The 15,373-nt window shown below is 36.3% G+C and overlaps 1 protein-coding gene across 1 annotated transcript in view; it reads right to left on the reverse strand.

Annotated features, from left to right (window-relative positions):
* The window catches only part of CATSPERB (catsper channel auxiliary subunit beta), a 125,684-nt gene extending 113,381 nt beyond the window's left edge, over positions 1-12,303 (reverse strand). Inside the window, exons 1-2 of the mRNA XM_027120355.1 lie at positions 11,153-12,303; positions 833-921 (exon numbers count right to left, since the gene is read on the reverse strand). Of these exons, the coding sequence (XP_026976156.1) occupies positions 833-921; positions 11,153-11,258 (195 nt within the window). The 5' untranslated portion in view covers positions 11,259-12,303. The remainder of the gene's footprint in view (positions 1-832; positions 922-11,152) is intronic.
* Between the last annotated feature and the right edge of the window lie 3,070 nt (positions 12,304-15,373).

The raw sequence follows: 15,373 nt of genomic DNA on the forward strand, positions 1-15,373 counted from the left end.
ACATACCATATATGGCAGAACCAAAATTTGACCCCAGCTCTGTAGGTCTCTCTTCCTATAGAGCCCGTTCCTTTTCCATAATATTTAATCACAAATAGGAAAGACACGTGTGACTCAAAGGGCTTGCACTTCACAATAGTTGTAAATAAAAAACTAAATATACGTTTGGCATATTAAGAAGGAACCAGGAACTAAGTCAAAACAGACTTTAGGATAAATGTATTTGTCCTCATGGGGTGTTTTTCTTCATTTTGTTATATTTATCATAGACTTTTAGACAATCTGTGCAATTTTTATTAATTTATGTTTTTGTTAGCATTTGCTGCATGACTATCTTAACAGTACATCTTATTTTGTTGTGTTTTTAAAAATTTTGCCATTATTTGAATCAAAGGAGTCAAATAATCCCCTACCCAAAATGACACCTACAATGTGGTACTTGTTATAAAAGGGAAAGATTCTTTCCCAAGGTCATGTGAGGTAACGTTCTTTCACTAACAGGCTACATCTGTCAAACTTCAGATGGACAGATCAGAACCATAAAAAATGAAGAGCATTACAGCCAGTCTTTTTAAAAAAGGGATGGAGCCATCTTAAAAAAAAAAAAAAAAAAAAGCAAACCACCCAGGGTGTTCAAAGGCTAAATGAAATATTTTACTTGATCCAAGTGGAATGAAATAGAAAGGATAGAAAGGATTATTTATATCAAATTTCACCTCCCCAAGTCTGAAAATAGTAGAAGGTATTTGAAGAGCGTACAGTGCTAATGGTTTCACCTATGCACTTAAAAGGAATATGAGGGCGTGTAGCACATGCTATTAGTGGACCTTACCAAGTCATCAGAGGAAAGATACAACTTGATTATTTCATTCTTTTGGGGGAACCCTTCGCTAGCACAAGCAAAGCGTTTCTCCGTATCACCTAAATAACACAAACATATATATATATATATTTTTAGGTCACTAATGAAGAATTTCCATTAAAAGAACCATATTTTTTAAACAGAAAATATTTTTAAAGTATAAGAATTATAATTGTATATTTTAAATTCACATCACTCTAGATAAAGTTTAAATTTTCCATTTTATTTTTTCATTTTAAAGATACAATATCAGGACACTAAAAAGAAAGGTTTGACTGAGCACTAAAATAAAATATAACACATGCTAGGCTATGATACAGATTTTCAGAGGTGGCCAAAAACCAGTTCTTCACTCTTAAACTCCTCAACCTTGGTGAACATATAAAAGGGACAGAAGTTGGAGATTGGAGTGAATTTATGTTTTGATAGAGAGCTACTGATATGACTCCTCTCCCCAAAGGGTGGGAGTGTTGGGAGGAAGATCCCTCCTTCTTATCTTGTTCTAAAGTGAGTCTCTCTGGGAATTCCCTGGCAGTGCAGTGGTTAGGACTCTGCACTTCCACTGCAGGGGGCATGGGTTCGCTCCCTGGTCAGGGAACTAAGATCCAGCATGCTGTGGCATGGCCAAATAAAATAAAATAAAATAAAATAAAATAAAATAAAAGAGTCTCTCATAGACAGCATAGAGTTGGATCATGTGTGATTATTTGTTTTTGTTTTTGATCATGTGTTTTTACCCATTCTGCCAATCTCCCAGTTTTGATTGGGAAATTTAATCCATTTGTAGTTAAAGTGATTACTGATAAGGAGAGACTTACTTCTATCATTTTGCTATTAGTTTTCTATATACCTTATAACTTTTTTGTCCTTCATTCCTGCATTACTGCCTTCTTTTGTATTTAGTTGATTTTCTTTTTGTAGTAAAACATGTAAATTCCTTTCATGTATATTTTATAGCTATTTCCTTTGTGATTACCATGGGGATTACATTTAACATCCTAATGGTATACTACCCTAATTTGAATTTATAGCAGCTTAACTCCAATAACATAGAAAAACTCTGCTCCTTTAAAGCTCCATCCCCACTCCTTTCAGTTGTTGATATCATAAAATTATACCTTTAAATATTGTGTGCCCCCAAAACAAGAACTAATAATTCTTTTGAATGCATTAGTCTCTTAAGTTATGTAGAAAACAAGATTTGGAGTTACAAACCAAAATTACAATGATAGTAACTTTTGTACTAACAATTTTTTTCTTTAGAATGTATTAGTCTCTTAAATCATGTAGAAAATAAAAAGTGGAGTTACAATCCATTGTTACAATATAATTACCCACATATTTACCTTTATTTCTCCCTACTGCTTCAAGTGACTGTCTAGTGTCCTTTCATTTCCCCTTGCAGGACTCCCTTGAGCATTTTTTACATGGCAAATCTAGTGGTAACAAGCTCCCTCAGCTTTTGTTTACCTGGGAATGCCTTAATTTCTTCCTCACTCTTGAGGACAGTTTTCCCAGATATAGGATTCTTGGCTGACTGGTTTTTCTTTTAGCAATTTGAATATATCAGTCCACTGCCTTCTGGACTCCAAAGTTTCTGATAAGAAATCTGCTTATTATCTAATTGAGGATTCTTTGTGTGTGGTTATTCATTTCTCTCTTGCTGCTTTCAAGATTCTCTCTTTTTCTTTGGCTTTTGAAAGTTTGATTATAGTGTGTCTTGGTGTAGGTCTCTGTCAGTTCATCTGACTTGGAGTTTGCTTAACTTCCTGGAGATATATATATATATATATATATATATATATATATATATATATATATATATATATATATATATATATAAAATACATATTTATGCCTTTCATCAAATTTAGGAAGTTTTTAGCCATTATTTCTTCAAATAGTCTCTCTGCTCCTTTCTCTCTCTCTTCTGCTGTTACTCCCACAATGTGTGTTGGTCCACTTGATGGTTTCCCAGAGGTCTCTTACACTCTACACTTTTCTTCAACCTTTTTTCTTTCTGTTCCTGAGACTTGATAATTACAACTGTCTTACATTCAAGTTGCTGTTTTTTTCTTCTGCCTGCTTAAATCTGCCTTTGAATCCCTCTAGTGAGTTTTTCATTTCAGTTATTGTACTTTTCAGCCCCTGCATTTCTTCTTGGTTTCGTTTCAGGTTTTCTATTCCTCTATTAATACTTCCATTTTGCTCATACATTGTTTTCTTGACCTTCTCCACATCTTCTTTGGTTTTGGAAGCAACTTTAACATGGTTGTTTTAAAGTCTTTGTCTAGTAGATCTGCCATCCAATCTTTTTTCAGGATAATTTCTGGTGACTTATTTTTTTCCTTTAATGGGCCATACTCTCCTGTTTCTTTGTATGTCTTATAATTTTCTGTTGAAAACTGGACAGTTGAATCTAATAGTGTGGTAACTCTGGAAATTAGATTCTCCTCATTCCCCAGGATTTGCTTTTTTTTGTTACTGTTTTTGTCTTTCGGATTTCTAAAAAATTGTTGTAGGCTGTCTCTGTATCAAGGATCAACCTCAGGTGTAAATTTAAGGTCTTCTTAGGTCTTTTATGAGCCTGTGTCTTTTTTCCCTGGGCATGTGTTGTCACTTTGTAATTTATCCCCTTAAATGCAGTTTTTTTGTGTGTTTTTTTTGATAGTCTTTAATGTCTGGCTCCCAAAGAGGAAAAAAATGAAAAAGGGAGTAAAAAGGGCACTGGTCCTTTAAGTCCCTTGAAAATCTATTCAGCTGAGGGAGAAGAGTTTGCAACAATGAGGGGAGGTACAACAACAATGGCTGCCTGCCTCTTTGCACCTCTGTGATCAGAAGCAGCAGAGTACAGATTCTCAATATTTGGAAGACAGGGTCCTTTTTGCCCATCCTAGCTTCTGCAAGTTGTGTGTGACTGCTCCAGTAACACGTGCACAGCTGCATGCCATGAGGTTGAGAGTGGGGCATGGGTAGTTTCTACTGTGATAAGAGTTGACAATGACTGAAATTAACTGCAACTTACTGTCCAAGCCTTCCCCTAGAAGTTGTAAGCCTTCAGCAGACTCCAGAGTTCCAAAAAAGTTGTATCAGACAGATTCGGCCAGTGCAGTTGTTGTCCAGTTGGGGAGGCAGATTTCTTGTGCTTCTCACTCTGCCATCTTCCCAGAATCTTCTATCCCTTCTCCTTATCTTGAGTTTGAGGAAAGAGGCTGTGATGGGACCACTCATCAATGTCATATGTATTCCTCTAATCTGGGGCATAAATTCAGACTCCTTCTTGGAAAAAGGCAGGACTTGATCTGATGAAGAGGATAGGCCCTATCCCTTGCTAGACCTGTATAGCTATTTTCACAAGAATCCTACTAAGTCATCTTAGAGAGAAACGCCCCCCATCCTTTTTTTAAAATTTATTTAATTAATTTATTTATTTATTGTGGCTGCATTGGGTCTTTTGTTGCTGCACACGGGCTTTCTCTAGTTGCGGTGAGCAGGGGCTACTCCTCGTTGCTGTGTGCAAGCTTCTTATTGTGGTGGCTTCTCTTGTTGCAGGCTTCAGTAGTTGTGGCTCACAGGCTCTAGAGCACAGGCTTAGTAGTTGTGGCGCACAGGCTTAGCTGCTCCGCAGCATGTGGGATCTTCTCAGACCAGGGCTCGAACCCGTGTATGCTGCATTGGCAGACGGATTCTTCACTGCACCACCAAGGGAAGCCCGCCCCATCCTTGATATCTAACCACTCTCAATATCTACTCAAATTCCTCATCCCCTACCATCCACCCAAATGGTCATGCTGGCCTGCCCTCAGCAAGAATACTGTTTGGTTAGCTGAGCAAGAATCCTCCCTACTCTTGATGTCTCCTCTTAGTAATTTTCCATACAAAGACACAATTTCCCCCACAATGAACCTGCTCCTTGGCTATAAATTCCCACTTGCCTATGTTGTATTTGGAATTGAGACTAGTTCTATACTGAGATCTTTTTTCCTCAATTGCAACAGTCCCTGAAAAAATTGTAGTTTTACAGCTTTAAATATTGTCCAGCTCTGGTTTTCTATGTCTCAATGAAGTTGAAGCCAGATGCTGCAAAAGTACTGAAGGACATCAGACGTAAGGCTAGATGAAGGGTGACTACAAACATCTTTTGTAACAAACATGGGTTTTGGTGGTATACAATAGCAAAGTACTTCTTAAAAAACTGTCTAAAGATGAGTTAGGGATATTTTTATATTACTTTTTAAAAAGTGTTTTAAATTTTCTGACCCTTTTTTTTAAAACATCTTTATTGGAGTATAATTGCCTTACATTGTTGCATTAGTTGTTGCTGTATAACAAAGTAAATCAGCTATACCTATACATATATGCCCGTATCCCCTCCCTCTTGCATCTCCCTCCCACCCTCCCTATCCCACCCCTCTAGTTGGTCACAAAGCAACAAGCTGATCTCCCTGTGCTATGTGGCTGCTTCCCACTAGCTACCTATTTTACATTTGGTAGAGTATATATGTCAGTGTCACTCTCTCACTTCGTCTCAGCTTACCCTTCCCCCTCCCCATGTCCTCAAGTCCATTCTCTATGTCTGCATCTTTATTCCTGTCCTGCCCCTAGGTTCTTCAGAACCTTTTTCTTTTTTTTAGATTCCATACATATGTGTTAGCCTACGGTATCTGTTTCTCTTTCTGACTTCCTTCACTCCTCTGTATGACAGACTATATTCCATTGACAGTAATATTCCATTGTATATATGTGCCACATCCTCTTTATCCATTCATCTGTTGATGGACACTTAGGTTGCTTCCATGTCCTGGCTATTGTAAATAGAGCTGCAGTGAACATTGTGGTACATGACTCTTTTTGAATTTTGGTTTTCTCAGCGTATATGCCCAGTAGTGGGATTGCTGGGTCATATGGTAGTTCTATTTGTAGTTTTTTAAGGAACCTCCATACTGTTCTCCATAGTGGCTGAACCAATTCACATTCCCACCAGCAGTGCAAGAGTGTTCCCTTTTCTCCACACCCTCTCCAGCATTTATTGTTTCTAGATTTTTTGATGATGGCCATTCTGACTGGTGTGAGATGATATCTCATTGTAGTTTTGATTTGCATTTCTCTAATGATTAATGATGTTGAGCATTCTTTCATGTGTTTGTTGGCAGTCTGTATATCTTCTTTGGAGAAATGTCTGTTTAGGTCTTCTGCCCATTTTTGGATTGGGTTGCTTGTTTTTTTGTTATTGAGCTGCATGAGCTTCTTGTAAATTTTTGAGATTAATCCTTTGTCAGTTGCTTCATTTGCAAATATTTTCTCCCATTCTGAGGGTTGTCTTTTGGTCTTGTTTATGGTTTCCTTTGCTGTGCAAAAGCTTTGAAGTTTCATTAGGTCCCATTTGTTTATTTTTGTTTTTATTTCCATTACTCTAGGAGGTGGGTCAGAAAGGATCTTGCTGTGATTTATGTCATAGAGTGTTCTGCCTATGTTTTCCTCTAAGGGTTTGATAGTTTCTGGCCTTACATTTAGGTCTCTAATCCATTTTGAGCTTATTTTTGTGTATGCTGTTAGGGAGTGATCTAATCTCATACTTTTACATGTACCTGTCCAGTTTTCCCAGCACCACTTATTGAAGAGGCTGTCCTTTCTCCACTGTACATTCCTGCCACCTTTATCAAAGATAAAGTGACCATAGGTGCATGGGTGTATCTCTGGGCTTTCTATCCTGTTCCATTGATCTATATGTCTGTTTTTGTGCCAGTACCATACTGTCTTGATTACTGTAGCTTTGTAGTATAGTCTGAAGTCAGGGAGTCTGAATCCTCCAACTTCATCTTTCTTTCTCAAGATTGCTTTGGCTATTTGGGGTCTTTTGTGTTTCCATACAAATTGTGCAATTTTTTGTTCTAGTTCTGTGAAAAATGCCATTGGTAGTTTGATAGGGATACAACTGATTCTGTAGATTGCTTTGGGTAGTAGAGTCATTTCCATAATGTTGATTCTTCCAGTCCAAGAACATGGTATATCTCTCCATCTGTTTGTATCATCTTTAATTTCTTTCATCAGTGTCTTATAGTTTTCTGTATACAGGTCTTTTGTCTCCCTAGGTAGGTTTATTCCTAGGTATTTTACTCTTTTTGTTGCAATGGTAAATGGGAGTGTTTCCTTAATTTCTCTTTCAGATTTTTCATTATAAGTGTATAGGAATGCAAGAGATTTCTGTGCATTAATTTTGCATCCTGCTACTTTACCAAATTCATTGATTAGCTCTAGTAGTTTTCTAGTGGCATCTTTAGGATTCTCTATGTATAGTATCATGTCATCTGCAAACAGTGACAGTTTTCCTTCTTCTTTTCTGATCTGGATGCCTTTTATTTCTTTTTCTTCTCTGATTGCTGTGGCTAAAACTTCCAAAACTATGTTGAATAATAGTGGTGAGAGTGGGCAACCTTGTCTTGTGCCTGATCTTAGAGGAAATGGTTTCAGTTTTTCACCATTGAGAACGATGTTGGCTGTGTGTTTGTCATTTATGGCCTTTATTATATTGAGGTAAGTTCCCTCTCTTCCTACTTTCTGGAGATTTTTTTATCATAAATGGGTGTTGAATTTTGTCAAAAGCTTTTTCTGCATCTATTGAGATGATCATACAGTATTGATCCTTCAATTTGTTGATATGGTGCATCACATTGATTTCTTTGCATATATTGAAGAATCCTTGCATTCCTGGGATAAACCCCACTTGATCATGGTGTACGATTCTTTTAATGTGCTGCTGGATTCTGTTTGCTAGTATTTTGTTGAGGAGTTTTGCATCTATGTTCATCTATGATATTGGCCTATAGTTTTCTTTTTTTGTAACATCTCTGTCTGGTTTTGGTATCAGGGTGATGGTGGCCTTGTAGAATGAATTTGGGAGTGTTCCTCCCTCTGATATATTTTGGAAGAGTTTGAGAAGGATAGGTGTTAGCTCTTCTCTAAATGTTTGATAGAATTCACCTGTGAATCCATCTGGTCCTGGGTTTTTGTTTGTTGGAAGATTTTGAGTCACAGTTTCAATTTCAGTGATTGTGATTGGTCTGTTCATATTTTCTATTTCTTCTTGGTTCATTCTCAGAAGGTTGTACTTTTCTGAGAATTTGTCCATTTCCTCCAGGTTGTCCATTTTATTAGCAAATAGTTGCTTGTAGTAATCTCTCATGATCCTTTGTATTTCTGCAGTGTCAGTTGTTACTTCTCCTTTTTCATTTCTAATTCTGTTGATTTGAGTCTTCTCCCTTTTTTTCTTGATGAGTCTGGCTAATGGTTTATCAATTTTGTTTATCTTCTCAAAGAACCAGCTTTTAGTTTATTGATCTTTGCTATGGTTTCCTTCATTTCTTTTTCATTTATTTCTTATCTGATCTTTATGACTTCTTTCCTTCTACTAACTTCGGGGATTTTTTGTTCTTCTTTCTCAAATTGCTTTAGGTATAAGGTTAGTTTGTTTATTTTAGATGTTTCTTGTTTCTTGAGGTAGGATTGTATTGCTCTAAACTTCCCTCTTAGAACTGCTTTTGCTGCATCCCATAGGTTTTGGGCTGTCATGTTTTCATTGTCATTTGTTTCTAGGTATTTTTTGATTTCTTCTTTGATTTCTTCAGTGATCTCTTGATTATTTAGTAGCATATTGTTTAGCCTCCATGTGTTTGTATTTTTTACAGATGTTTTCCTGTAATTGATATCTAGTCTCATAGCATTGTGGTCGGGAAAGATACTTATACAATTTCATTTTTCTTAAATTTACCAAGGCTTGATTTGTGGCCCAAGATATGATCTATCCTGGATAATGTTCCATGAGCACTTCAGAAGAAAGTGTATTCTGTTGTTTTTGGATGGATTGTCCTATAAATATCAATTAAGTCCATCTTGTTTAATGTAGCATTTAAAGTTTGTGTTTCCTTATTTATTTTCATTTTGGTTGATCTGCCCATTTGTGAAAGTGGGGTGTTAAAGTCCCCTACTATTATTGTGTTACTGTCAATTTCCCCTTTTATGCCTGTTAGCATTTGCCTTATGTATTGAGGTGCTCCTATGCTGGCTGCATAAATATTTACAATTGTTATATCTTCTTCTTGGATTGGTCTCTTGATCATTATGTATTGTCCTTCGTTGTCTCTTGTAATAGTCTTTATTTTAAAGTCTATTTTTGCTGATATGAGAATTTCTACTCCAGCTTTTTTGATTTCCATTTATCTTTTTGAAATGACAAATGGCTGTCAGGAATATGCTGACACATAGTTTCAAAAAGTAAATCAGGACTCAGTCTATCCATTCAAACTGAAGGTTCATTTGAACAATGAACATTAAATTAAATACCTTTAAAAATGCATGCTGTGGAGAGAGCATTTTGAATATAGGCAGCTGGAAATGTTCACATTAGTATGTGATTTTGTTACTGGAAATCTCATAAATATATCTATAATAACTGTCATATCTGCAATACTTTAGAAACTTGAAAATGGAAATTTTTTTTACTTGATTTAAATATTTCAAATGAATTTCAATGAAGTTTGGAACTATTTGCTTAAAATGGAAAAAAGTTGATTGACATACAGAAAGTTGAAAGCTTACTAAAATTTTTTCAATAAAAACCTTTACAAAGTTGATAGATAGGATTGAAAAATGAGTATCATGATTTATTCATTAAGCCAACATGCATTTATCCCATTTAGATATACAAAAATTTGTGAGATATATTTTTAATATACTAGCTAATTTAAGTTAAATACCAAAATAAATTGAATTAGAGCCAGATATTCAAATCTCTATAAACTTTGACTCCAAGATTTAAAAAAATATATTTACATCACATTTTCTCACCAAAAATCTTAAAATTTCAAAGAATTTTATGATGTTGATCAGTATACTTTATAATAATTTAAAAAGATTATTTCATCCTTTTTCATCCCCTTTTAATTTCTGGTTTTTGTGTAGGTTTACAAGGTACACAATATATTAGTACAGTAGTACAAGTACATAATTTAAAAATAAATAGAAAATATTGGAGAACCAAGCTTGCACTTTTTTTTTTCCAACTGATGCAATGCATGACCAAAAAACTGACTTCATGACTGAAGATCTGGTGTAAACTACTGTCATCGTCTTCTGTCTGTTCTCTCTGCCTACCAACTTTCCCTTCACCAATCTACTTTACATAATGCTGCCACATTAATCTTCCTAAACTGTAGCTTTGAGATGTTACTCCCCTATCCAGTCATCTTAAATGACTTTCCAATGAATATAGACTAAAGCCCAAATTCCTTAGCTTGGCATTCAAGTACCTCTATAATATAAGCCAGTTTCCTATCTTTCCAAAATATTTTACTTCTTCTATTCCTTCATTCAAGTCAGAATGAACTATTTACTGCTCCCTTCATGTTCTGTGGTTGCCTACCTCTACAACTTTATTCATCACTTACCTGATGTTGTCTTTGTAGGATGCTCTTCCCCATGCATGTACAGACATTTGGGGGACAAATATGGATTGACACCTTTCATACAGTGTTTTCTCTGACTCACTCCATCCCCTGCCCCAGTTGGAAGTACATTCTCCCTTCTCTGAAATCTCATAAGTTTGCCAGTGACTATCCAATCTTTGGTTATGTCCATACTTGTGTAATATATTCTCTAGTGGAATATAGGAATTAGAACTGGTTCATCCCAGAACTCACCCAATTCTGCAACACACCCTTGTGTAGAAGAGACCCTGAGTCTCTCCATCCACTCAGACAACAATTTTTTGACCATCGACTATGTTCTGGTAGATCCAGTTCAGGATACTACAGAATCTATACAATCTGCACAAATGGAGGTGGATTTGTCTTATTCCTTTTGTAAAGTTTTACACCATGAAAGTCCTATTGGGCAATTTAATCCATGTATTAATTTCAGAAAATTCTCAGTCTATTAGCCTATAATTCAGTTTACAATTCATCCTACATGCAACCATTCATGGAGGAAAAATCAAAAAGATCTATCCAAATAATTCAAGTTTTGCAAATATAAAATGTTCCTTAAAATTTAAATATTCTATGACTTATAAGTAATGAAATACTATAACAAAAGAAAAGTCCCGATGTACACAATGATATTATTAGAAACCTCTGGACCAGAGTACAATAGATAATACCTGGGAAAAACTGGAAGATAAAGTAAAGAAGAAGTACTAAAAGAAAAATATTTTAACTGTTAGTGAGGAAGGGATATAAAGGGGAAGTCTTGAGAGATATTCTCTATTTTAGAGAGTAAAAAGAGTTTGAAACTTACCTTTATTATATGTTATTCCTGATGAAAAATCAAAAATGTTCAAAAGTAAAATCATAACATATAAAAGTGGCAATTCCATCTGTTGGAAGAAAAAAATTATTGCCATTCAATTACTCTGAAGATATTTTTTAATTCCTTTTGCTATAAACAATGGCAAAGAAATCATCTCTTCTTTGAATTAAAAATATTTCTCATTATGTGACAAAAGCAGAAAACAATTGACTAAGCTCTACACTTACTCCTTAACTGGTATTAAAGATATTTATAAATATAATTATTGCAAACTAAAGAGCTGTGGCTCAGGGTTTTCTGCAACTGTTAGAAAGGCATGATCAATTCTACATCTGTGTAAAACACAACCGGACTTGATAAAGACTCAGGATGGTACAGTTGTACCTTGATCTGAGACTGTGACAGTATTGCTCTTGGGAGAGACAATCCATGTGAGTCCTGAGCACCCCTGTACATCCTTGCTGTGTGCCAGGAATGCAAGGCCCTTTTCTCAGAGTTGTGCTTGCAGCAAGCAACCTTGAGGCATGAGGTAACATCCTCTGGCCAAGCACAGGATTGTTTCCATGGTGAATCTCCCAACTCCGTGTTCTTCTCCTGTAATGCACACCACTATGTGTGTTAGCAAGTATCTGTCATGGGCTGAATTGTTCCCCCCTCCCAAATTCATATGCTGAAGTCCTAACCCCCAGTATATCAGAATGTGGTCATATTTGGAGATAGGGTCTTTACAGAAGTAATTAAGTTAAAATGAAATCATTAGGGTAGGCCCTAATCCAGTATAACTGGTGTCTTTATAAGAAGGCGAAATTTGGACACTCTCTTGTACAGGTAGAAGATGATATGAAGACACAGGGAGAAGGCAGCCGTTTACAAGCCAAGGAGAGAGGCCTGGAACAGATCCTTCCCTCGTGGCTCTCAGAGGGAACTAGCTCTGCTAACATCTTGATGTTGAAACTGAGCAGGACCCTTTGGTACCCTCTCACTTCGTTTGGGACTCTCTGTGCCCCACATCTCTTGAAGTAAAAGAGGTTTCTCCTGACGTCTTCAGGTTTCTCCCGAGTCTCAAAAGGCTGGCTAAAGAGTTAATGATTAGGAAAATGTGAACATATAATAATAAAGAATAACTGTTGGGCCAGGAAAGTAAACTGGTAACAATTTAAACAAAAGATCAGCCATAACAGCAGAGTCACAGGACCTTTAGTTCATCCATGAAGGACATAGATAACAATGTCTGAAGCACATTCTTAAGTTGTTTTTACAGAAACTAGACTCCCACCAGATGGAAACAGCTGACCATAAGTGCGTAGACTCCAGACCAATTGGGATCAGAAAGTTGATGATGTTGACTCTGGAAACATCACCCTGTTACCTCATTGCCAATCAATCAGAAGAATGTCCATGAACTGATCAGGCACCCTGCAACCCACATCCCTAATGGTGCCTTAAAAAACCCTTCCCTGAAAGCCATCAGGGAGTTCAGGTCCTTTGAGTACTAGCTGCACATTCTCCTTTCTTGGCACCCTGCAATAAACGTACTTTCCTTCACCACAACCCGGTGTCAGACTGGTTTTGCTGCACATCAGGGAAACCGACCCAAATCCAGGGTCGGGATAATCTCAGATTTCTAAACTCCAGAGCTGTGAGACAATAAATTTCTGTTGCTTAAACCACTCAGTGTGTGGTACCTTGTTAGCCCTAGTAAACTAATACAGCATGAGACTCCATGGGACTAGGGTGGGAGGAGGGAGGGAGGAAGGGGACATGGAGAACTGGAGTGAACATCATGTTGACAGTGACTACTGCTTTTGCTGTGAGTGATAAAGTCCTACATCTCTGACCCAGGAGTCTGTATCTTTTGCCAGCACCCAAGAAACAGTAACAGACTGACTCGCCAGCTATAGGAAGAGTAAATTCCAGCTCCTTTGGGGTTCCTGACAACTGCTGAGTAAATTAAATTTAACTGATGTTTTTCTTCCCTCAAAATTGATTTTCTTGATTCAATACATTTAACTGACAGTAGAAAGCTCAACATTTGTTGGATTTTGAATTCCTCACCCTTATCACATGGTTAGGGGAGAATTGTTTTTTAAGTGCATTTTTTAGTCATCTAAGAAAACAACTTGTTTTCACAAGGTAAGAGGAAATAAATGGTCCATCAAAATTACATCTGCACGGTGCTAGGCTCAATATTATTTTTGGTATAAGAATGAATTCAACATTAAATGGAGAAGTTACCAGAGACAAACTTTGAAAATAGTGCCCTTATCAGGCAAATCTTGTATTATTTTGCTAAACATTCAAATTAAATGACATAACACCATTATTAGAACCCATAAGCTTTCCTCATCCCTGAAATACTGTCTGAAATGTATTATATTCCAGGACCCCAGTTTGGATGACTTCTTAATAAGTTATCTTCAAAGTTGCTCCAATTCAGTTCTCTCAAGTAAATATAAGAAGATCTCTAATTTCATTTAAGTGGATTTGACTGTACCTGTCTTTGAGTCAAAAACTAAAAACTTAATTTGAAAGGCTTTTAAATGCTTTCATTAAGGAAAGGAAACCCGAGAGAGCATATTTACGGGCAAGACAGCCAAGGAGTGATCTTTGAACACTGCATGGCTTTGTGCTAGCTGCACATTCCCTTACTCTAATAATTCAGCCCATATATATAAATTCATATTTATAGCTTATATATATAATTATATATATAATTTTTTTAAATTTAGAGATGAAATGTACTTTACTTTAGAGTTGACATATGAGACATTAAGTAACATGTCCAAAGTCCGTTACTAGCTAGTTACAGAGTTGGGCTTAGAACCAAGGTTTCCTGATTGAATTGATCTAGTCAGCGTAAAAAGATGCCACAAAATGAAAATTTCAAAACTTATTCCACATAACATTCTTGAGTAGATTTGACCGCTCACCAAAACTGCTAAATTTGTTCACCATAATTCTGCTTCATACATACATTAGTCTCATTCTTCTCCTTCTTCAATATTATGACTTTCTCAATTTGGTACTACCTTCTTTCAACAATTATCTCATGGTTAGAAAAAAGGCACAGACTTTGGCCTAAGATCAGCTCTGCCCACTGAGATGTTTGATCTTGGGAAAGTTACTTAACTTCTTCAAGTTTACTTTCTATTCAGTAAAATAGGGACAACACTTCACAGGGTTGTTGTGAGAATTAAATGAATAATATACTAAAACATCTAACAGCTAGCTACTTTACACAAACTAAGCACTTGATAAATATTAGCTCTGAATCCATATCTTTATACATTGAAGCAACTTCTTTATCTTCATCACACTCTCCTATGCATCCTTAACAGTCAAATTATCCCCACTTACTATTCCCATTTAATGCTTATGAGTTTCATGTAACGGTCAGATATAGGTCATATATCTGGGTATTTTCTATTCTCTGGCATCAAATAAATATTGGGAATTGTCCCAAAGGAGGAACCTACCGGTTCATTTGTAGTTACTCTGTTATCATGGAAGAGTGATTACACTGTAAATTCATACTATAGTAGGGCCCTTATTTCTTACTGTAATTCCTTCTTAGTGGGGTGCCCAACCAGTTGCACTTTTCTTTTTTATATTTTCCCAAGCTTTCTTCTATACAGGCTGAGAAAGAAGACCCAAAACTGGGAGCTGAGTTTTCACAGTTTACTGGTTTAGTGTCCACTTAACTTTGGTAACAGCCAATCAGCTGCTACCAAGTATAGAAGCATGCTTAGAAAAATCTAAAGGACAGGCAGTTGGAATTTCCAATTAACTGCCTCTTCAAAGAGCACCAAAGATCATTTTCTGTGTTCACATCAGTGTCCTGAAGGAAGAGTGGGACTTAAAAGAATGAAGATCTTATTGATAGGGTAAGCAAGAAAATTAAATACACAAAGCAAAAAGATAGGAATGAGCTACTTGTGCATGGGAATCAGTAAGACCAAATGATATGCCAGTCTGCTCTTCAGGTTCATTCTTGTGTAAATGTCCTTGGTGGGGTTGATTATACCCACTCAGCCTGCCTTTGACCAGTGGGCTGAGACTGAACCTTTCTTACTTAGCACCCTAACTAGTCATCAAGGTCACAGAAGCTAACAAATAATTTTTTAAATGATGATAATAAAACCTGCTTTACATTCATGTTTTCCTTCAGAAGTCCCTTCAAATGGCCATGTAGAATCTGCTTATACCCAT

The sequence above is a fragment of the Aethalodelphis obliquidens genome, unplaced genomic scaffold (genome assembly GCF_003676395.1).
Source record: "Aethalodelphis obliquidens isolate GAN/ISIS:26980383/991018 unplaced genomic scaffold, ASM367639v1 scaffold21, whole genome shotgun sequence".
Taxonomy (NCBI): Eukaryota; Metazoa; Chordata; class Mammalia; order Artiodactyla; family Delphinidae; genus Aethalodelphis; species Aethalodelphis obliquidens.